Genomic DNA, 23718 nt, shown 5'->3' on the forward strand with positions numbered 1-23718 from the left:
TGGATTAATTTAATTATAATATTTAATTATTAATGAAGTAAAATAAATAAAATAGAATACTAATGGATAATATGAAAAAACAATTATTTATTAAATAATTAGCTGTAATTTATTATTTTTATTAAAAATTATTAATATAATTAATCTAAATTACTAAATTATTTTTTATAACAAATTACTAAAATAAAGAATATTAAAATTATTAATATAATTATATTTACTTGATAAATCCCGTGCGGTCCTACCTTCAGTTTTGTTCTCACCCCTCCTCGTATCTATCGTAATATTTGCCGAAGGCCCGTAGTGTCCTGCAACAAACCGCAGCACAATGTCGCTAGAATCCACCGTATTGGCTTAGAACTTCTGTGAAGCTATATAAGGCATTAATATTTCTCTGGCGTTGTACAAAGCCACATTTCGTTCTTCAATTATGGCTGAGAAGGAGTTGTATTTCCGGCCTTCCGCCTCATCTTCGATCTCCTTTTTCTTATACGGGACGAAACGACCTGTAGAAAGAAAAGGTAATTCTTCAATATAAGTGGAAGAATACAGGCACAGAAAACAGAGAGGCCGACAGAGAGGGAGACCTTCTCTTCATTCTCGTGTTGTTTGGGTGGTCGTGATCTCTTCTTTGAGGCGGTGGAGTCATATGCAAAGAGCGACTGCTGATGCTGATGTCTGCTTCTCTCTGCCATTGATGGGGGTTCGGTTGCATGAAAGAAAGGAGTTAATACTTAATACACTCGACTGGAAAAAGATTCAGACTTCAGAGACAGGTGAGGGACCGAGGGAGTACATCTGACTTTACACATATCTTACCTCGCACGAGTCTCCGGATCACACATGTTCTGGACATGTGTCTCGTTGTGGTTGGTGCACCAGCATTTGTTGCAAATTTTACAGCCTAATCTTCTAAGTTCTAATGAAGGATCGTGCCCTTCGATTTTAGACAGATTACTGAATTAACATTGGGTCCACTACCCTTACCAAGTACCAGGAATTAGTCTATTGCAAGGCTACTGGAAGACTGCGGGAGCTGAGCTGCTTGGACACAAGGTCTCCCCTCACTATCTCAACATGCTTTGATTTAATTTGGATCTATCTTTCATGATCTCCTATGGATTCTCTGCTCTGAAATGTTTATTCCTGTAATTGGTTTCATTGGCTGGGTTTACTGGAAAACTTTGGTGCAGTTCTTTAAACTCACTTTTCCATCTGTTTATGATTGAACCCAGAAAAAAATTTGCAAGCATGGCCTTAGTCTGCATGCTAGATCCCTTTAACCAATATATCCCTCGTTATAGGAATATCCATTTGTTACATGTCACTCCTTTGCAACCATAACCTGATCTTTGGGTGTTCCTAATCTCCTACTTTTCCCCCTTCGCCCTGTAGAATATGTATTCAGACGTGCATAATATTAGGCTGCGTCTTGGTTGTAAGATTCTAACTAATGAAGCACAGAAAATGAGGTTAGAGATGCTAAAAAACTGGTGGTATTGATTTCTAATAGTTTTAGATTGTAATTTCATGAAATATAATCTTAAAATGTTATAATATTTTTTGCCCAGAAGAAAGAATATATCCAAGAAGACAGCTTCCGATCCTAGAAATTAATAGGCTTAGTGGAAATTCTTCTGGAGGTAAACGTAGGAGATTTTTCCTATCATTGCCAAAGGTTCAAGTTGTGCATGGAGCACTGGTAAAACTCAGATGTAACAATAACACTAGAAAGAGTATGAACAAGGCCAAGGTTAGTTTCCAAAACTTGTGGTGATGGTGGCACCTTAGTAAATACGAAAGGACATGATTGCAGGTATCATCAACTACTCCATCAATTGCCCAGATTAACCTTTGCCATACTGATTACCTTGCAGCACCATCAGTATTAATCTTAACCCGATTAGCAAGTACATTGAGGAAACCCTCATATGGAAGAGATGCGAGGAGGCTCCAAAAGTAGATGATGGATTGAATTGAAGAAAATCTGTTGTTGTAGCATGTGTCAGACTCAAATTTTCTTAGGAGGCATTTAACCATAAACCACAACAGGTAAGAATGCAAATTGAACATCCCATAGAAAAGAAATGAAGTAAGAGTGCCTATATGGGGATTTTGTTTGTTAAAGCTCAGTCATCGAGGGTCATGTGAAGCCATGTTTAAGGGCTCAGAGATAGCCTCAAGATGAGCACAAGGGGTCCTGACATATTTCTATAGGCAGGGGGCATTCAAGGAATAAATGTGAAACAACTTCAATATCAGATTGGCATAGTGAGGACTCTTTGATGCCGAACAGCTTAGCCTTTCAAGTTTTTGGCAAGCTCAGGCCCTTTAATCTTGCTCTGAAGCTAAGATTCCAGGAGGTGTGTATAAATTCAATGGTATGAGAAACATGGGTAAAATTATTCATTTCTTAAAATCCAAAAAAATGTGGCTTTGAGTATCCCATTCAGTATGTTGATGGCTAATCCCATGCTTCTATTTTTCACTTGTTACTTTTAAGTTATATATATAATACATATATCATGTCAGATTCATGAAGCTTTTTATATTGAAAATGCCTATTATAGTGAGATTTGTTAAAATATGCTGCCTACAAATTTTAACATGCTTTTCTTCTAGTAGCAGAGAACTACTAGAAAATAGCAAAGAGAAAAGAATAAACCACTTATTTCTCCAACACTGTTTTTAGGAGGAGAAAATAACAATTGTAGAGAAAAGCAAAAATTAACTCATTGAATTCTCATTTAATGCTGCTATTCCGGACAGATTTACAAGTTGCAGTTATTCCATTGGCAATGAGTGGCTCTAGACTGATTCCCTCTTGAAGAGTAATGGTTTTGGAAAATTCATGTCTTATATTTTTTTAGTAATTATCACTTATTTTATTGATATGGCTGCTGGCACTGTACTGTATGATCATTGGTATTCTTGTCATTTTCTCATGGTTGATATATACATGGGATGGTGGTTGACACCTCACACTCTTTTGCTTTCTCAAACTTTTATCTTCTATTCTCTTTCTTCTTTTTTACTTTTTTTTTTCTCCTATTTGATCACTAAATGCTAAATATAATCTAGAACAAAAACAAGTTGGTATCAAGGCAGGTTTCTCTTCTTTGACTTTCTTCAAGGAACCTCATGCAGGTGTAGGATCAGTAATCTACATGGGTGATTAATGGGGTTGATCTATTTCTTGCCTTGGACCTCGTTTTCAAAGACTTTTGGAGAACCAATTGTAAGTTGATTGGTGTTCAAGAAGATCTTTATAGGTTTACCAAATCAATAAACCTAGAACATTCTTACCGTGTAATGCCGTACTTAGGGCTGAATCCTAAGTACAAAATTACGCAGAGAATTCTTACCGTGTAATCTTAGGCCTATTCTATTGTTTATGTTGTATCCAGGCCCAAGGGTTCACAGACCTAGAGTAAGGGTAGCAGTGTGGAGGGTAAAGAGAAGGCAATGCGTGATTACTATAAGAAGCCTAAACATACTCATGAAACTTGTTCCTATTTGCTTTTGGTGTGATGTTATCTGTTCTGTAACAGGATTCCATCTTGGGTTTTTGGGTTAAGGCTCCATTTAGTATGTCAATCTCCAAAGGTGATATTGTTTACTATCCTTTGGTGTGTTTTTCACTGTACATGTTTTGTTCATGTTGGGTCTGCATGTGTCTAAGTTTGGTCATAAGCCAATCAAGTTTCATTTTATTTATTTATTTTTTTGGGGGGTTATGCATCTAATTAGAAGGGATATTATTTGTATGAACTTGTCATTTGGAGATGGTTTGTGTCTATGGATGTCATTTTCTTTGTGTTTACTCCATTTTTCTCTAGGATTTCATCACAAAGGGAGAGAGGTAGAATTGAGGGTGAATATATACTTCTTCATCTTCCAGTTCTAGCTCCAAAGTCAATTTCCCTTCTTAAGATAGTTCCATCTGCTTCTGACCACATCAGTGATAGCCCATGTAAGGAGTTACAGGTTTAGTAAAGGAAGAATAAGGCTATCTCTACACCTTGGCCACTCTGCATATCCTCCATAGGTACTAGTCGTGGCCATTCACCCCCTTTACCTATGTCTTATCTTGATCTTGCCATTGAATTCAGAAAAGATAACCGCCACTACTCTATAACCCACAGTATTTCTCACTATATTTCTTATGGCCATTTATCTCTTGGGTATTTACTTGCCTCTATTTCACTTGTTTGTTCCAAGGAATGTGATTGAAGCTATAGCACAAGCTAAGTTGAGGGAAGTTATACAAGTTGAGATGGAATTGAAGAATGATATATGGGACATTGTAGAGTTTCCTGAAGGGAAGACTTTTAGTACCTACAATATGGGTGAATAGAGATACAGGACAAGGATTGTCACGAAGGATCATACTTGGACTTATAGCAGACCATGAGGAAACTTTTTCCCCTGTGGAAACGATGAGTTCAGTTAGAATGTTGTTGACACTTTAATGAGAAGCTTATGTCAAAGGAGGAGTTGGTGGAATTAATAAAAATTAAAGTGGCTCATTAGATAAAAACCCTTGAGACATCTTCCAATGTTTTACTGCGACTGATATAAGAAGGGCTTGGAATGAGGTGGCACACTCTTTACAACAAAAGGAAAGAGAGATTATGGAATTGAAGCCACCAGCAAGGGATATGATAAAGTTCAATTTTGATGGGAGTTCAATGGGAAACCCAGGGATGGCAGGTATTGGTGGTGTGTTTAGAGACTCCTCAAGTAAGTGTTGGCTATGTACTCAGGACCCATAGGAGAAGGGGGCTCATAAAAAGATGAATGGTGGTGCTGATACAAGGCTTAAAACTTGCTTAAGCAATCCAATTTTAGAAACTTGGAAGTTGAAGGAGACTCAAAAGTGGTTATTTTATGGATCACTTCTAGTTACAACATACCTTGGGCTTACAGACATGCCTGAAGGGAGATAGACAGTCTGAAAGGGGATCTGAATGCTTCTTTTACTTGGATATGCAGGACGGACAATGGGATGACTGACACTTTAGCTAAGCAAGGGGTAGTGAGGCAGCAGTTATTCTGGGCTTTATTGTAAATTAGTTATATGGGGAGGTTAAGAGTGTGTAAGCTCAAGAAATCTTTATATGGGCCGAAACAATTTCCATTTGGATGGTTTGATCATTTTAGAAGTGCATTGCTAAAGGTCGGTTTTACTTAGCCCCAATCTGATAAGACATTGTTTGTTAAGCAGAAGGGAGAGTTGATTATCATTCCTATAGTCTATGTAGATGGTATTGTTTTCATTGTAATGATGCACAAGAGATTAGTAGTCTGAAGAAGTTTTTGGGGATAGAATTTGAGATCAAGGATCTTGGTGAGCTGAGATATTTTTTGGCCATAGAGGTAGCTCAATTTCTTCCAATGTTTTCAACTTGTCGTTGACCGACTGTTGAACCATTTAAACCGTCACCGACCAGGATTTTAGGTCCGGTTCAATCAAAACCCATCAGGTAGTCAAAAAATGTTGCTTGGTCAAGAATCATCCAACCTGGCTTGTTCAACCGTTGACCCGTTCGACCTGATCACCGGGCTGCGGGTTGCACACTCAATGCATGCAAACTTTTGAAGGCCATAACTTTGCACTCCGATGTCCGATTGGGGTGACTTTTTTTTCATTACTTTGGGTAACTTTTCGAGACCTATGTGTCCCAAGGGGCCATAGGCGCTATACCCCGCTATTTTTGTGAAAAAAAGCCTTTTTTGGCATCAAATTTCAATTTTTAATACTTTTATAAATAAAAAATAAAAATTGAATTAAAAAGCATAAATTAAATATTAAAATACATATAACATATCTAAAATATAATTATACATTATTTATTGATAAAATATATATTTATACACACACACACACATATATATATATATATACATATATATGTATATACACCTAAAATACATGTTGGACGGTCTGACCCATGACCCGAAGGCAAAAACGGTTTGGCCTCCGGGTTGGTTTTTAAAACATTGATTTCTTCCTCTTTCTCAATTCATATGTTTACCTAGGTTTGGTTTGGGTTGCTTTTGGATTTTGGAATCACTGAAACAAAGTAAAGTTGTTTTCAAGATATGTAGGGAAACCCATCATCTCCTTTCGTTGAATGATAGTTGGTGACTCATTTTTTTGGAGGCACACATCTAGTAACCCTATAAATGTTCAATAGGAGCCTCACCAACGTCACCTAGTCCCCCAAAGAATTTTTTATTGTACCACTGGCCCAAACTACTTTCTAAACTATTTCAAGAAGGCTTTTTTTTTATCAATCTATTTCAATAAGGCATCCTTGGCAAGATCTATCAATGCTAGATGTACCATCTTTTTAGGAGCATTGATCATCTAGTAATATCTCATTTTGTCTTTGCTTGATGTTGTAGGCAACTTTGGATGAATGTGAATTACTATTTAGAATAATCTTAGAAGTGGTTAAATTTCATTATGTAATTGGTTGGAATCTGCACAACAACGTTGAGGTTGTTGGTTTATTGGTTTAATCCCAACATAACCACAAAAGGGCTTTCTTTGGGTTACTGGAGAGTCAGGAATTGATCATCCAAAGGTGGAACCAAATGGACATGGACCACGTGGTGCATATCATTATGAAGCTTAGTGTCTGTTGATTTGAGCCTGTTTCATTTCAGCCACTTCCATTTGTTGTTGGATTTAGGATTGGGTGTTAAGTTGTTTTGTTGGTGTCTGTTCTCTAGGCCAAAAGTTAGGGGCCTTTGTGGCTGGAGTACCGGTTCTGTTTTTTTTTTTTCAATTTTTATCATGCCAGCTTCTTTTGTATAGGCTGGATGGAGAGGTTTATCTGGATTTTTCATACAGCTGCTTCCATATTCTCCCTTTCCTTTTGTATTCCTCTTCCATACTCTTTTTACTCTGTTTCATTAATATCTTTCTCCATTGTTAATAAAACTAGGGAAAATCTATGATACTGGAAAGACATGGTTCAGAAGAGTTTTCTGACCAATCAAAGCACCCCCATGAATTTTCATTAATACCACCTGATTGGTCACCTCTTTTATGATACCAGTTGATTGACTGTAAGCTTTTCCAGTGTCATGTCTTTTCGGTATCATGGTTGAACCCATAAAACTAATGCTTGAAACTGTCATTTATTGAGTTCGGTTTGAATCAGAAAATTTCCCACTAAATCTGCCATTTTTTTTTTGTGAAGTTTCTCTCACAAGAGACAATTTGAATTAAAATCATTATGTCATCAATGAAGAGACAAAGGTTTAGGAAAGAGAAGTCAAATGCATTCCCTTAGATCTGTATGAGCCTTCCAATGGTTCTCAAGGTAAGCTAATAATTAGATTCTTGCATATCCACGTGAACTTGACTCAATCCCATAGGTCTCATAGCCCAAACTTGCAGGCCCACACTCAAGATACCCATGACAGCTCATGAACTTGAGCCCATTCTAGCAGACTTGGCCAGCTCAAGTGGATCATATGGGAGATTCCTTAATCAAAGACTTGATTTGATATAAAATCAACCATAGTTTCAATAAAGATTAAGAAAACCTTACAGTTCACATATAAATAACATTGTGCACACTCTTTTTTTGTGAATTTAGAAAGTTGAACTGTTCTTACAATTTTTAGTTTGGTGCCCACTCCATTAGTCTTTTATGTTTTGTTTATAGTTAGTAGTATATCATGCTGTTATTGAATACTAATCTATTGACATTTCCGTCACTATTCTAATCTCTGCTATTCTTATTGATGTTTCTCTGCGTTTTTAAATAACTAACCTAGCTATTATTACCTCTCTTATTCTCACTTTTTGTCCCTTGTTTACTCAATTGTTTTTGTTAATTTGGTTTCCATAATCCTTGGAAAATGTTTCTACAGCTATCAATGGGTTGGGCAGACCTGACAGACCCAAACCAAACCAACCCAATTATTAGGGTCTGGATTTGCATTGGTCGGGATTGGTTTTGGTTGTTCCAAATTGATTAAAACCTGAACCAACTATATACATAATTGTATGTGTAATTATGTAATTTGCATCAGTGTTTTAAAAGGCATGGGAGGCGTACGCCTCCTCCAGGCAGGGTGTTCCCAAAACGCCCTGAGGCGTACGCCTCGTACACTTTTTTCATGAGGTGTGCTAGAGGCGTACGCCTCATGCGCCTTATGCACACCTCATATAAAAAGACAGAAAAAAAAAGAAAAAAGGAAAAAAGGAAAGGAAAGGAAAAGAAAAGAAAAGAAAGGGAAGGGAAAAAAAGAAAGAAAGAGAAGAAAAAAAAGAGAAGGAAAGAAAAGTGGTTAGCCCCCTTTCAACTAGTGTTATGCATCTTTATTCTTCTTAATATAAAAGATTTTTATTAAAAATAAAGAAAAAATGAGACCCCTCCCATCCTCTTCTTCCCCCTCCCCTTCCTCCCCCTTCTTCCTCCTGACCCCCCTCCTTTTAAGGAGGCTTACGTCTCCTTGTGCTCGGGAAGCTTACGCCTCCTTGTGCTCGGGAAGCTTACGCCTCTTACGTTCTAAATTACGCCTCACGCCTCTAGGTAGTGAAACGCCTCACGTCATGCCTCCGTGTTTTAAAACATTGATTGGCATAAACATACCTATTTTTCTCATGATATACCTGTAATATTATCATATTATGATGTCTAAACTAAATGGGTCAATTTAGCAAATAAGTAGGTTTCTTGTTAAATTACACATTAGAAGTGTAGCTTTCAATCATAATTGGGTCTTACCAGGTTAGGTCCAGTAGTCCTGATTACAGAGGAGCTAGTTTGGAACTGGTTCACGTTCTGCACATTTATTTATTGGGTCGGCACCAATGTTTAGATAACTGGACTAGGCATAGAACCGGAAAAGAGAGAAGTTCATGGGTTAAAGGTTCAACCTGGTCAAACCAGAGGTTGAACCGTTATGACGTGGCATATACATATATATGCTATGGGTTATATAAATACTGTATATAATATACTTTACAACTTTTATCATACTTAAATATGGTGGATGGATGGCAAATTTCTTAATTTTTAAAGCAAATGATCAGGGTTCAAGTCTCTTAATTTACATTTTCTTTAAAATGTGTGTAATAAAGTAATATACAATAGAGTCATTAATTAACACAAATAAAGAGGTGGACTAGTGGTAATTAAGCAATACATGAGAATAAGAGGTCATCCAAATCTCGTCACACATGTTTTAAAATTTCAATTATTTAATGACCTGGGCAGTTTCATGAAATTGGGACTGATTCATCGTTTTCTGGTTAAACTGTCTGGTCATCCGGTTTTCACCAGGTTTTAGCAATTACGGTTCTTGGAGTGTGACCAAACCAGTCCAACTGGCTGGTCTGGTCTGGTTTCCTAAGCACTGGTCAGGACTGGGTCTACCCTGACCAGGAGCAGACTTGACCTGGTCTTCCCAATCCAATATATCTTCCTTTATTTCAACATCACTTTTGGTCTTTTAGACTGATTTGATTATAGCCAGCTATTGTAGCACTTTCAGCCTTGTAACCCCATTGTAAACCTAACCAACAGTACTTGTTTTCGCTTAGATATTTGGTGAAACCTTATTTTGTGTTTCTATTGAAGTTTTCGGCTACGTATCTATTGGTTCTGCACCAGTCATTCCCTAAGACAAATTAATCACCATTGTCTCTGCAATTGTAAATTCAGTTGACAACAGCTTATATTGTTGATAGCTTGCTTCCATTGAAACTGCACGTCTTTGTGCAAGCATTTTTGGAGAACTTGGTTTTTCTAGAATGAATTTGGAGACAGTAATGCATAATGGGGATGCTATTTGCAAACATGTCAGATGGAGAGTCCAAACTCCAAATAGCGTGGTTGCTTGGAAGTGCAACTGCTCTGATTGTGCCATGAGAGGCAATGTTCACTTTATCGTTCCTGCATTAAGGTTTGAGTTGTTAGGAGAGTCCAAAAAATTCCTCACCACATATACCTTTGGCGCACACACGGTGAAGCACATTTTCTGCAAGGTCTGGCATAACATCATTCTATGTACCATGGACAAATCCAGATGGCATTGCAGTGACAGTCAAATGTGTAGATCCTGAGATACTGTTCCATGTTGAGATAAGGCAATTTGATGGGGTAAACTGGGAGAGGTCCTATAACCAGACATCCATTGCATCATTTTCTATACTGGAGATGAAATGCCAAATGAATCCCCACTAAAAGGCATGCAAATTAGTTAGATAGAAGTGCTAAACTGATTGGGAGGTGCGTATGTTTGTTCCTGTACTGAAAAGTGTTCGCTGAAATGGTGAAGTAGAAGAGCAAGAAGAGATGAGAAGAGAAGAGAAGAGAAGAGACTAAAACATAAAATGTCAAATAGGCCCACTAACAGTTAATCACTCAACACAACAAAAAGGATGATAGATTTTTGTATCTTAACTGGTGTTTGAGCTACAATCACAAACGTAATTGTTGAAATGAAAAACAAAGTAACTCACTCCCAAGTGTGGTTGGAAAATCATCTATGAAGTGTGAATTAGTAGTAGTGATAGTGTGATATGAGTAGTCAAGCTTAAAAGTTTTGTTGGCAAATCCTTTTCTTTTTGTAGAAAAATGTGTAATCTTAATCATTATGAACTTAACTTGAAAATTTGTTTCTTATTAATAAATGACTATTATTGAAGTTTGGTTCCTTTTGTTTTGGTTTTCCAGCAACTTTGGAAGAAAAGCTTAGTTATAAGGAAGCATTTTTCTTACTGTACAAGTCTTATATGTTGTAGTTACAAGGAAGCACTCTGATTACCTCCCCTTGAATGGCAACAGACAAGTGCGTAAGTCTTATACATTGTACTAACAAGAATTAGAGAACATTTAGGAATGCCAATGCCAGTGGATCGGGTCTGGTTAGGGACAAGGTGGACCAGTTCCGAGCTGATTATTAATTGGTTCTATAAAGTAGTTCCAGAGCCAAACCAATTATTAATTAGCATAATTGGGTTTGCTTGACAATTGACATCTATAATTACATATGATAGTAACAATTTAGAACTTCATTTTTGATAATTTAACCTTAATGATAATGAAAGTAAATAGAAACTGTATATGTTGATAAAGCTTGTGTTTTTTAATCAAAATTATCTTATATAATGTATACGAAATTTACCTTTCAGACATACAATATACTAAAACTCACAAGAAAACCAGGAGCTATTATATACTATTAACTATATAATTGGTTCAGGTTTTAATTGGTTTGGAAACAGCAAGAACTGGTCTCCACCCAATTATAATTGGGACACAAAAGAACATTTTAGACTTGCTATATTCCCCTAACTTTCAACACATCTCTGGCTACTTGTAATCTGCAAAATTTTCAGAGCATCATACATCATATGACTGGGTGACCTGAATGGGAAAGAAAGAACAAAAAATTGATCTGTTTGTACTAGTGAGGCTGTGTTCCCATGTAAAATAGATAATTAAAATATTTCAGAGTGAAAGTTTTTCCTTGCTTTTCCAGGGGTATTGGCCTTTAAGGTGGGTAGAGGGGACAGATTGAGTTTCTGGGAAGACTCTTGGTGTGCTGAGCTCCCCCTAACTGAGTTGTTCCCTCAACCTTTTCAGTGCTCAGAGAACCAAGATGCCTTAGTTGCTCACTGTCTTAAGCTCCTGGGCAGTAATGCCATCTGGGATCCACATTTCAGGAGTTTTCAAGATTGGGAAATGGATGGGGTGTTGGGAATGCTTCAGCTGCTCAAGGAATAGGCTGTAGATACCAGCCAGGAGGATGAATGAAGGTGGAAGTGCAATGGGGATGGTCTCTTTTCTGTAAAATCCATGTCATCCAGACTGAATGACAGCAATGGTGTTTGTCTTCCCCTTGAGCAGATCTGAAACCCAGTCAGTCTGTCCAAGATCATCTTCTTAGTCTGGGCTATGGTGTTGGACAAATGTCTGGCGAAGGAGAATGTGTCTAGGAGGGGTATGCAGATCCAGGATACGAACTGTGGCTTATGTGGGCAGGAATTGGAGACTGTTGACCACCTGAGTATTCACTGTATGGCCTCTTCTCAAATCTGGGGGCACTTGATCGAAACCATAGGGATCTATTGGGTCATGCCACGTTCAGTATAGCTACTTCAGTGTTGGAGCTTGCTGGTCCTGAACAAGAAGGGGAAGTGTGTACCCATCCATCCCTGCTGCTGTGTTAGGGACTGTATGGGCTGAGAGAAACAGGAAAGTTCAGTAAAAGAGCTACTTTGGTGGTGGCTTGGGTCTCTGTTGCTAAATAGTTTAAAGCTTTAAGCAGCAGAATGTCTCTCTATTGCTTAGCTCAAAAAGTTTGGTATTTGTAATCGGTTGTACCATGCTTCTTGTTAAAATTTTTTCTTATCGTCTCTCAAAAAAAAATCAGAATGAATTCCAGGTTTCAACCAATTTCAGAATGAAAATTTTCCATCTCATATTACATTGAAACAATCAATAGAAACTTAACAGAAAATTTTACATGTATCTGCCGAAAAGTGACTTATTGGCCGTTTGAAAATGACTGAAGTAACTGAACTGAATTCTTGTTATATTATCATATAATGATGTCAAAATGGGTCAATTTAGCAAATATGTAGGTTTATTGTCAAATTACAGGTTAAAAGCATAGCTGTCAAAATGGGTCAATTTAACAAAGGATCTGGTGCAGAATTGGTTCTGCACATTTACTTATTGGGTCGAGACCAAGTCTACCCTGACCAGGACCAGACCTGACTAAATGTATTTGCACTTGCTTTTCTTGATTTTTGATATACTTTCTTTCCAACTACATTTGTTCAGTAAACTTGTTCTTCATTTTTAACCAGCAAGCTGAGGACCTTGTGATCTCTTAACTCCTTCCAGCTTGATGTTGGTCCTTCCCAATCCAACTTATCTTCCTTTATTTCAACATCACTTTTGGTCCTTAGACTGATTTGATTACAGGCAACTATTCTAGCATTTTCAGCCTTATAACCCTATCTTAACCTAACCAACAGCACTTGCTTTCCCGTAGATATTCATAGAAACCTTATCTTTGGATTCTAATGACGTTTTCAGCCTCTTTGCTGGTGGTTCTGCATCAGTCATTCCCTAATACAAATTGAACCACCATCTTCTCTGTGATTACGAATTCAATTGACAACAGCTCATATATGTTGACAGCTCGCTGCAAGTGAAACTGCCCATCTTTGTGCAAGCATCTTGGGAGAACTTGTTAATTTTTCTAGAATGAATTTGGAGACAGTAGTGCATAATGGGGGATGCCATTGCAAACAAGTCAGATGGAGAGTCCAAGCTCCAAGTAGTGTGGTTGCTTGGAAGTGCAACTGCTCCGATTGTGCCATGAGAGGCAATGTTCACTTTGTAGTTCCTGCATCAAGGTTTGAGTTGTTGGGAGAGTCCGAAAAATTCCTCATCACATATACCTTTGGCACACACACGGCGAAGCACATTTTCTGCAACGTCTGTGGCATAACATCATTCTATGTACCACGGTCAAATCCAGATGGCATTGCGGTGACAGTCAAATGTGTAGACCCTGGGACACTGTCTCATGTTGAGATAAGGCAATTTGATGGGGTAAACTGGGAGACGTCCTATAACCAGACATCCATTGCATCATGCTCTAAGCTGGAGACTGAAGCCAAATGAATCTCCACTAGAAGACATGCAAATTGGTTAGAAAAGTGTCAAACTGATCGGGAGGTACCTATCTTTGTTCCTGTTCTGAAAAGGATTATACCTTCTTAACTGGTGTTTGAGCTACAAGCACAAATGTATTTATTGAAATGAAAAACGAAACCGATTCACCCCAAGCATATTGGAGAATCACCTCTGGAGTGGGGGTTGGCAGTCATAATGTTATGTGAGTAGTCAAGCTTAAAGATTTTGTTGCAAATCCTTCTCTTTTTGTAGAAAAAATGTGTGACCTTAAACATTATGAACTTGACATGAAACTCTGTTTCTTAATAAACGACTACTGTTGAATTTTGATTCCTCTTATTTTGGTTTTCAGCGACTTTGGTAGAAAAATTTGTAATTGTAAGCAAGGTTCAAAGTATCGATAGATATCACACCGTATTATCATATGATATGCATCAGTTTTCATGACCCATTTGTGATTGCATGGTTCAAAGGTTGAAAACTGAAACTAGGGAGGCAACTTGAGCTGGCCTAACTTACCATTTTACACTGCTTGGGGCCAGGGCCTTCCGGCTGGGCTCATTCAATGTATTTTTGGTATTTGGTGATTTGCCCAAATCCCCCGTAGGGGTGCAAATGCATCAGATCATGATCCGATCCTATATTCTTGGATTCGGATAGTCCCATTTTGGATATTTGAATCGGTATCTGATAAAAAATTGAACCAAATTTGGATCACCCCTATTCGATCCAATATATATGTTATTTATTTATATAAATATAAAATTCCAGCTACCTCAGATATATAGAGGCAATCTTCTAAGCTACCCAGATACCAATTCTGGCTGTGATCCAAACAGACCATAACTCCTTAAGATTTTGAAAGCCAAATAAGAAGGTTATGTTGCTATACCACCACTCCAAGGGCCCATTTGGAGGGTTTTTGTGTGGAATGAGCATTGAGTGTTTGACAACATGGTTGGTTTTGTTTTGGAAAACAAAAACAACTGTCACATCAACAAAATTGTATTGGTTTTACTGATATTGCAGTTGTTTTTGTTTTCAAAAACAAAACCAATCATGTTATCAAGCACCCCTTAGTTTCTAGTGATAACTGGAATAGACAGATCAAAAGCAATCAGAGTATAAAAATGTAGCTAATAGGAAAGGTACGTCATTGCAAAGACCTTTAAATTCATTTGAGGCATTGCTGACATATTAAAAGAATTTGATCTCATCACTCTGAAATGTACCACTGGTAAGCACTTACACAAACTTTGATAACAACAGAAGTGACTCCTTTATCAACACAGAAATATGTTCCTGATTTAATTTCCTCGTTATTTCTACAGATTTCTCAGAGGGCTCCACTGCAAAAATAAACAAAACATCACGTTGCAACATACATATTTACGCAATAACTAAAATTTGATTTCAGATTAAAAAAGGAAAAAGTTGCAATGTGACAAAAAAGCTTAGACAGTCTTCCATGTGTCAAAACTATATAAGATCATAACATATTGTTTGATTTACAGAAATTTTACCCACTAGGCAACTTTGACATGACCTATTCTTCCCCCTGAGCTTAAGGTGTAGAGCAAGCCTCGGAAATAAGCGATGTTTCCTTTTCCAGTTTCAAGGACCATCATATATACAAGTTTCCAAAGTTTTCTTCATTGAAGGTCCCTTGCGATTAATCTTTGGGAAAGATATCAATTTCTTCTCCTTGTTTGTTTAGATAACCCAACAAGGCCATAACCTTTAGTTAAAAAGAGCCTTAGTGTTTCTTCCAAAACACTCATTGTAAATCCTATATCTTCCACCTTAATAATACTACACAGCGTTCAAAACAAGGAACTATTGCATTTTCTTCCAAACCAGCGCCAATTAATGTGTTCTAGAGAAAAACAGGTGAACTATTGCATTTTCCTCTAACAACACGTTTTCCTGCTCGATTTGGTTGAGAGAAATTGACGCAGGTGAAGCAATGAGTGGTTTGAACCAATAAAAGAAAAAAAAAATCAGAGTAAGATGAAAAAGATATGTAAAGCAGAGAAATCCTCGATCGGTTCTTTACCTTTCGCTAGGATTACATGGCGGAAACGATTTCTTGGTTTTGTGAAGCTCGGCGTGCCAGGGCTGTAAAGAGACGCTTGAAGATTCATGGCGACTTCAACCACAACTACCCACTCTGTCTCGTTTCTCTGTGACTCCTTCGCTCTCCGGCTCTCCGGGCCTGAAATTAAGAGGGAAACCAACCAAGAAGATTATTAAGGACACGTGCGCCACTCGTTTTCTGGGCTAGCAACTCGCCCAACGCCCACCGGCTTACCCAATGCCGAGCCGTCCGTATCTGCTGCACACTGATTTTGTGTAGAGAGTGCTGTATATTCAATCAGAACCAGACAACCGGACAAGAAGTTGTGTGCAACAAATCCAAATTTAATGAGAAACTTGTTTAAATTCCTCTTAATTTTGTATCAAATTAAGAGTTTATTTAGGCAATATTGTCTTTCAACAATTTTGTTATCAAGTATAAAACTCTCCCATAACCTCCTTGGAATATAATAGTAATATTCTATAACATATGTTTAATAATATATGTATTTAATTTATAATATATATTGATTATGCAAGTTATGCATAAAATACTATTTAGACTGAAATTCCAATAGGAAGCACTACATGTGTTATTTGAAAAAAAGAAAAGTAAATGATTTCCAACAAGATTAGGATCAAGAGAAAAAAATTTGAAGGAATGCCATTTTCCTATAACTATTTTTCAGTTTTTTTGATACATTTACTTGGCATACAGTTTAAATGCCAAAAAATAAGGATCAGATTTGATTTATTTGTATCAAATTCGAATTGGAGTTGGATCTTATGCATTGGATTTATGTTGAATTTGAATCAAATTTGAATTGATATTCTATATTGAATAGTATAAATAAACCAAACTAAAAATAATCAAAATATTATATATATATATATATATATATAGTATTAATACAATGAACCAAAAATGACTTTAATATTATATTTTATTAACAAAATTAACTGAAAATCACTTTGTATGAAATCTGAACCTAAGAAATGTAGGTTGTTTTTGGTATCATCGCCATTTTTATGGGTAAGGTTTTATGTTGACCAATACAAATTTTATGAGAATATATATATATATATATATATATATATTCATCACAAATGTTTTGAGAGTTATCAATACAACATTGGCTGCTTATTGATTAATACAAAATGTTATAAGTAGAAGTGACAATAATATCGAACACAACCTTAACAAAAACACATCATTCAAATCGACTTTTCTAATAGATACAATATAAAATATATGTATATAGAATTGGATCGAATCAAATTGAACCATAATGGATTGGATCAAAGTAGATCTATATTTTGGATCCAGTTGTAAATGGATTGGATATCATCCTTAGTTAGATGAATTTGAACTCCAACAATTGAATTAGCTGCAAAGCCCAGCCAATGTGGGGTCAAATCTCAAATGTTCTTGAGGACGGCTAAAGGACAATGAGTTGTGTAACGGTGTCTCATCTGTGGCTAATCAATTGAATCATCTATGACATTAGCTACTGTGAAGTGTGAACTCAACATCAATCAAAAGAGGTAAAAGATTGGTCAAAGCTCTTCCACTCTAAACCCATGGTAATGTGTCATGCACATAAATCACCAAAACAGTACTACAGGCTGCTCCAATTAACATTTTTTTTTTAAAAAGGTGGACTAAAACATCCTCATGTTCTTAATAAAACCAACTTGTGGTACAAGAAGTATATTTCCCAAGCTGGTAGAGAATTCCTTATCAAATCTGTGTGTATTGAGAACATCTCCCCATGCTATTAATGACAAGGAAGATATTACTACAACTATAATATTCTCCAGATAGGAATGTGGGAACAATTTATAGATAGCAGATCCGAGTCCAATTTAGATGGGGTCATTGGTATTCACTATTGAGGGACCTACATTGTTTTAATCTTACTTTGTTGGCCAAACTTGCTTCGAGGCTGACCACTAATGAAGATGGCCTGTGGATTAGGGTTATCAAAGGTATATTAAAAACATGAATTTTCTTAGAGATCTCCCTTCTAGAGGGCCATGTGGGCCATTGAAATTATGAGTCCTATACTAGATCCCAATCATCCTCAATTGATCAATGAGTTAATTGACCATGCATGGTAGCAGGTATTGGTAAGCAAGGTAGAAGACAATGAATAGTGTCTTCTTTTGAAGGGTAATCTTGACATTTTCAACAAATAATTGACAATCAGTTAACGGCAAGGACCAACTTGACACTTTTTGAAAATTTATGTACTGCAATGATACATTTGAAAGCTTGGGTACTAACTTGACACTACCCCCCAAAGTTTAGGGTACTAAAGTGAAATTTTCCCTTTCTATTGTTTAGCTTTTACTTAACAAATCTCGTGCATCACACAGGTCCCCACTAGCATATATTAAAACAAGGAAGTCTAGAAATTTTTTCCTTCTTTTTGAATTTTTTAACTTTTTTAACCCATATCATTTTTTAAACTACCAATTACAAACTCTAATTTCTCCAAAAAATCTTTCTAAAATCTCTCTCTCTCTCTCTCTCCCCCCACACGTTCCAATAACCTAAATAATCTAATATCCTAAAGTTTCTCTTAAACAATCTCCTCCACTATCCCCAACTTTCTCCTAAGTTATTTCTAATTTAGTAGAGAGTTTCTCTTCTAAATTATCTCTAATTTTTATTTATCTTCTCCCCCACTTTTTATCTATATCTATCTAAAGAAAGTTTGAATTAAAAAATTTAAGAATTATTTAAATATTCTAACAAAATTATATAATAACTTTAAAATATTTATTAAAAAGATAAAAAATAAATATAATCGATTTAATAATATTCATATTATTAGAAAATTATATATTTTTACAAAATTCACCACGAAATTATGTATAAAAAATATAAATTATGATTTTCTGGATTATTCAATCTAAATGTTATTCAAATAATAAAGATCTAACATAAAAAAATGAAATACTATTTAAATATTTCAATAACTAAATATCTTAAGTAACAAAATATTAAATTTAATATTTTAAAACAATTGATAATATATTTTAAATAGTTATTGAATAACTTTCAATTATAATAAATAGGTTGAGATTTTAAATATTTAGTTAAATAACTAAATATTTTAGCAAATGAAATATTTGACATAGCTAGATTTTAAATAGTTAAAATAACATAATTATGTATTAATAGTACTAAAATTTTATGGATTATTAAATTCAATAAGTAATTAATATTTTAAAATTTAAATAATGATATTATTTCAATAAATAAATAATATTGTAAATAACTAATTTCATTTATAACAATTAATAATTCTAGAAAATAACTTTCAAAAACTTATTTTTATTAATAATAATTTTAAAAACTTAATCTGTATTTATTATATATTTATCTATACTAAAATTAATACTTATTGTATTTCAGTAATTATTTATTATTTTTTGTTATAAATATATTTTCAATAATCATGTATAAATCTTTTTTTTGTTATTTAATAGAAAATTTTCAATAATTATTAGATTTTAAACTACTGTTATTTAGATTTTTAAATTTAATTTATTGTGTTTTCACTAGAATTTTTTAATAATTATTGGAGATTAAATTACTGTTTATGGGTTGGTTCAGCTCAGTTGTAGATTGTTTGGCCAATCAAATTAACTTGGTCAGGTTGGGGGGTTGGTCACTTAGGTTATTTTGGTTTGGGTCAATTTTCGGTTTGGTTAGTCGGTTAAAAAAATTTAAACTCCAAAAAATTAAATTTGAAAATTAAGTTTAAATTTAAAAAAAAATACAATGGCATTATTTAAAAATTAAATTTATGATATAAACTATTTTAGCCTAAGAGATATTGGAATTTTCCCACTTTCCCATATTAAAATTATATTTAAAATATAAAATATTAATATATATCTATGCTCGGGTCATTCGATTTTAGTCAATTTGCAAATGGTCAAAGTGAAATTGATCCAACCCAGACGGGTTGGGAAATTGTTGAACCAAAACCGACTTGGAAATACTAGAAATCGGGTTGGTCAGTTTCATTAGTTTGATTCAACGGGATAAGTGGGGATGAGGAGCCTCTCCCCATCCCTGTCCCCACGAAAATTCCCATCTACGTCCCCATCCCCATCCCTGCTAAAGGGGACAAAGTTATCCCCATCCTCGTCTCCACAGGGATCCCCACTCCCTATGATTCTTTATAATGTCAACCATGGTTGTCAAGGCGTAAGCACCTACAAGGCAGCCGTCTTTTATAATATCATTTATATGTTGTATCTTATTAATGTATGTGTTAATACATTTTATTATATATATATATATAAATTATACTTTGTTTTAATGTATATTGTTGAAATTTAAAAGATCAAAAGATTTTGAGGAGAGAAAAAGAAAAAAAGAAAAGAAAGAAAAGAATAATAAAGTTCTTTTTTTTCTATTCTCTCTCTCTAATTAAATAAAACAAAAACTTCATCCTTGTTTTTTTTTTCTATTTTACTTTCTATCTTGAATATTTATCATATAAAGTTAATAACCTTCTTTAGCTACTAATTAATATAAATTTGCCCTATTAAATACTTATTATAGTAGTATTATTTTCGAAAATAATGAAATTAATATATGTAAAAGATTTTTATCTTTTAGATGTTGATAATTTGCCACATATTTTGAGGAAATTTAATATTCTTAATAAAGACAATTGCTATTTTTTCAATTAACATACATGCTGAATGATATATAAAATTAGGAAACTAGCCAAAAGTCAGCTTTTATATTATAAAATTTTTATCGCCTAGGCAACTAGGCACCCCAGTGTCACCCAGAATTGCCTAAACGCCTTGAAAACTATGATCCCAAGGTAAAGACAATTGTGAGATAGAAAAAGCATTACAACTTTAGAAATTGTAAGACCAAATTGGTGATTCTTTATATTGTAAAATTGTACTTGCTTTGCAGCAGCATACAGATTTGGAATCTTTATTCTTTTCATAGAGGTTATGACTGCTGCAGTCAAGCCTCAAACATATTTTGTTGAAGACCTTGAGGTAAAGGGGCGTTTTTTTTTGAGAAAAGGGTATTAGATAAGCAAAAGGGCATTAATAAATAAGGACTTTTCATAAAAATATGGATATCCACTAGATCATTCAATCTTCAACTATGCAACAGAAATGGACCTCATTAATTTCTCATGCTTTCAGAAAATAGCTCAATGGGATTCTTAAAAGCTACAGCATAGGTGAGCTTGTAAGATAGCAGCAGAAATGTTTTCATTTTTTTTTCCTCACCGTTAACTAGGGGTTATCATTCTCAGTCCAGCTAGAAATTCCAGGCTTGGGCCTAGGGTTTGTGTTCAAGCCATGGCCCGTACCCACAAACCAAATACTAAACAGGAGATCTTACCTTGTAGGGTATTCTTGAGCATGAACTATGAGATTTGGTTAAAAGTTAAAACCACTTAAGTCATTCAAATTCATATGTTGATCAACATGGCCAAATATTTTAACACATCACAATATGTGGTAGTTATTACCAACCTAACAAATGAACCAAAAGTGGATATACCAAAGTGGGAACTTTTCATACTTGAATTTACAGTTTTTTCATCTTACAATATCCCTGAACAGAGATGAGATTATAGTTATGGTAATGCAAAAGAATCCATAAGACAAACCAGGTCTGGGTGAAATATGTAAAGTTGATGTGGAGAAGGTCTTTGATCAAATTCCAATTGGGTAGTTTGGGGGGTTTAAGTTTACCAAGCTACAATTTAAACATCTTGGATCACAAGTTGGTGCCAAGTGCAAATGTAGTGTAATTTGGGACCTTGTAACTGAACACTTTGAGAGGAAGTTATTTTTATGGATAATTAAGTATTTTATTAATAATAATAAAAGTGAGCTGACAAGTTCATACAAAGGTGAGATATCCCAGGAGGTGCAAGTTGCTGCCTCAAAAACAAAGTAAAATTACAATTGAGCCCAGAATAATTGATCCCTGTTCACCTCTTGCTTAGCTAAGCTAGTAGGTCAGCCAGCCTGTTTGCCGACCTCCTCTCCCACTGAACTCTAACTGTGAGATTAGAGGTAAGCCATTTGAATCTTTTCATTTCTCCCCTAAAAGACCATGCTACTGTCTCTGGTTCTTTCAGCTACCAAGTTACCACTCTAGAGTCACCTTCAATGATCAACTTCCTAAAGTTCAGTTCTTTAGCAATCTACTCCCTGTAGAGCAGCTTGCACCTCTGCACTAACTGCATCCCCCACACCAATTGGGGCCCAGAATAAGGCCACAATTTGTCCCACTTCATTCCTAAAAACACCCCAATGCCAGAAGGTCCAGGGTTGCCAATGCTGCTGCCATCAAAGTTGAACTTTATTAAGCCTTCTTCTGGTGGCTTCCAATCTACAACAGTTTTGTCCTTAACCGAAGAAGAATTTGCCACAGATATGCAGTTTCTCCATATGTCATTAAAGGAGTAAACTGATAATAAATCTAAAGAGTATCTACATCCCTTTCTTTATCATTAAAAGTTTTGTTATTTCTTTCAATCTTTCCTCCCAAACTGTCCATACTAAAGCACCCCCAGCACATCTCCATAAAATTCTACCTCTTCTCTTAGGCCACCTAAAAGTTGTAGGGCCAAAAAGCCCCCCAGTTTGTAGAGGCATCACCCACCTACTCCCAAAAAGATCAAAAATTTTTTCCCAAAGATTCACAACAAATGGGCAAGAAATTAAAAGATGGTGACAGCTCTCTCAATTTTCTTTTCTAAGGAAACACCAGCTTGGGGAGATGCAGAGGCTAGGTATTTTCTTTTGCAAGGAATCCAGTGTGTTTAATTTCCCAAGACAGACTTCCCAACAGAGGGCTCCGACTTTAGGGGGAGTGGGCTTAGACCAAACTTCTTTCCAAAAGAAAGGCTGAGGGTTAGGGACTGAGCACAATTGAGAGAAAAAAGAGGCACAAGAAAAAAGACCCAAAGGGTTGGGAATCCATATTCTAGCAGCAAGTTTAGAAGGGTCCAAGCAAACATTGTCTACGGTTTTGATCAACAAAGCAGCTTGATCAATTTCAGAATCTCTTAGATCTCTTATGAAACCCAAATTCAAACTGAATCCAGAGGATTGGGAGAAAAAAACAAATCTATGAATGGGTTCACTTTTAAAAAAGGAGAGGGAAAACAAAGATGGATAGAGATCCTTAAGGGTGGAATTACCAAGCAGGTGTCTTCCCAAAAGAGAATCCTACCACCAATACACACATCATACCTGGTAAGGCTGGGCAATTGGGGAAGAATACTATGAACAGCCTTCCATAGAGAGTTTAGTGTAGCTTGCCGAGACACTCTAGCATCCCAACCATTTTCTGCATAACCATGAATACTTGCCACCACCTTATGCCAAAGCCTCTCTCTAATGGCCATCTCCAAAACCATTTGCCCAATAAAGCTTCATTCTTCTTCCCTATATTGCCTAACTCTAAACCCCCTTGCTCCTTACTTCTAAAAACTAGATCCCATCTCACCAAGTGATATTTCCCTCCTTCATCAGTCTCCCACAAGAGTCCCTCATGATCTTCTCTACTTTCAGTACCTCCCTTTGTGGCATTTTGAATATTGAGAGGAAGAGCATTGGAGGGCTAGCTAAAGTAGATTTAATCAGAGTTATACAACCCCCTAGAGACACATAATTCCTCTTCCAAGCTAACAATTTCTTGGAGTATCTTTCAAGAATTGGACTCCAAAAGCTTCCTTCCCGTGGGTTGGCTCCTAAGGGCATACCTAGATATTTCAAAGGCCACCTAGCGGTAGGACAACCTAAAGCTTCTGCTACCCAGTCATCTCCTCCTTTACCAAGTTCAGTCCCACTATGCAACTCTTTTCAAAGTTGATCTTCAACTTAGAGACAAATTCAAAAAGTTTGATCACCTGCTTCAAATTACTTGCCTTTTGAGGATCAA

General features: G+C 35.8%; 1 protein-coding gene and 1 long non-coding RNA gene across 8 annotated transcripts; one reads left to right on the top strand and one right to left on the bottom strand.

Moving 5' to 3' along the window:
* Positions 1-395: 395 nt before the first annotated feature.
* On the top strand, positions 396-14024 carry LOC104608796 (carbon-sulfur lyase). Of its 7 annotated transcripts, XM_088901734.1 has the most exons (4): positions 396-776; positions 950-1056; positions 10707-10821; positions 13185-14024. In XM_088901734.1, exon 4 carries the CDS (start codon positions 13251-13253, stop codon positions 13671-13673), a length of 423 nt encoding a protein of 140 aa, XP_088757860.1. In that variant the 5' UTR covers positions 396-776; positions 950-1056; positions 10707-10821; positions 13185-13250; the 3' UTR covers positions 13674-14024. The 7 variants fall into 7 exon arrangements, with proteins under 7 accessions (XP_088757860.1, XP_010273417.1, XP_088757857.1 ...); XM_010275115.3 differs by having other exon boundaries at positions 396-1056; XM_088901731.1 differs by having other exon boundaries at positions 397-1056; positions 13080-14024.
* A 785-nt stretch (positions 14025-14809) lies between these two features.
* On the bottom strand, positions 14810-16184 carry LOC148801078 (uncharacterized). The gene is made up of 2 exons (XR_016084312.1): positions 15742-16184; positions 14810-15034 (listed from the first exon to the last, which is right to left on the bottom strand). It is a non-coding gene; the product is annotated as an uncharacterized LOC148801078 (long non-coding RNA).
* Between the last annotated feature and the right edge of the window lie 7534 nt (positions 16185-23718).

This window comes from Nelumbo nucifera, chromosome 3 (genome assembly GCF_055504915.1).
Source record: "Nelumbo nucifera cultivar China Antique chromosome 3, China Antique-T2T, whole genome shotgun sequence".
In the NCBI taxonomy this organism is placed as follows: domain Eukaryota; kingdom Viridiplantae; phylum Streptophyta; class Magnoliopsida; order Proteales; family Nelumbonaceae; genus Nelumbo; species Nelumbo nucifera.

Bases quoted from the DNA above. Each gene is read 5' to 3' on its own strand.
- LOC104608796 (XM_010275115.3), top strand. From the start codon at position 13,251: ATGAATTTGGAGACAGTAGTGCATAATGGGGGATGCCATTGCAAACAA.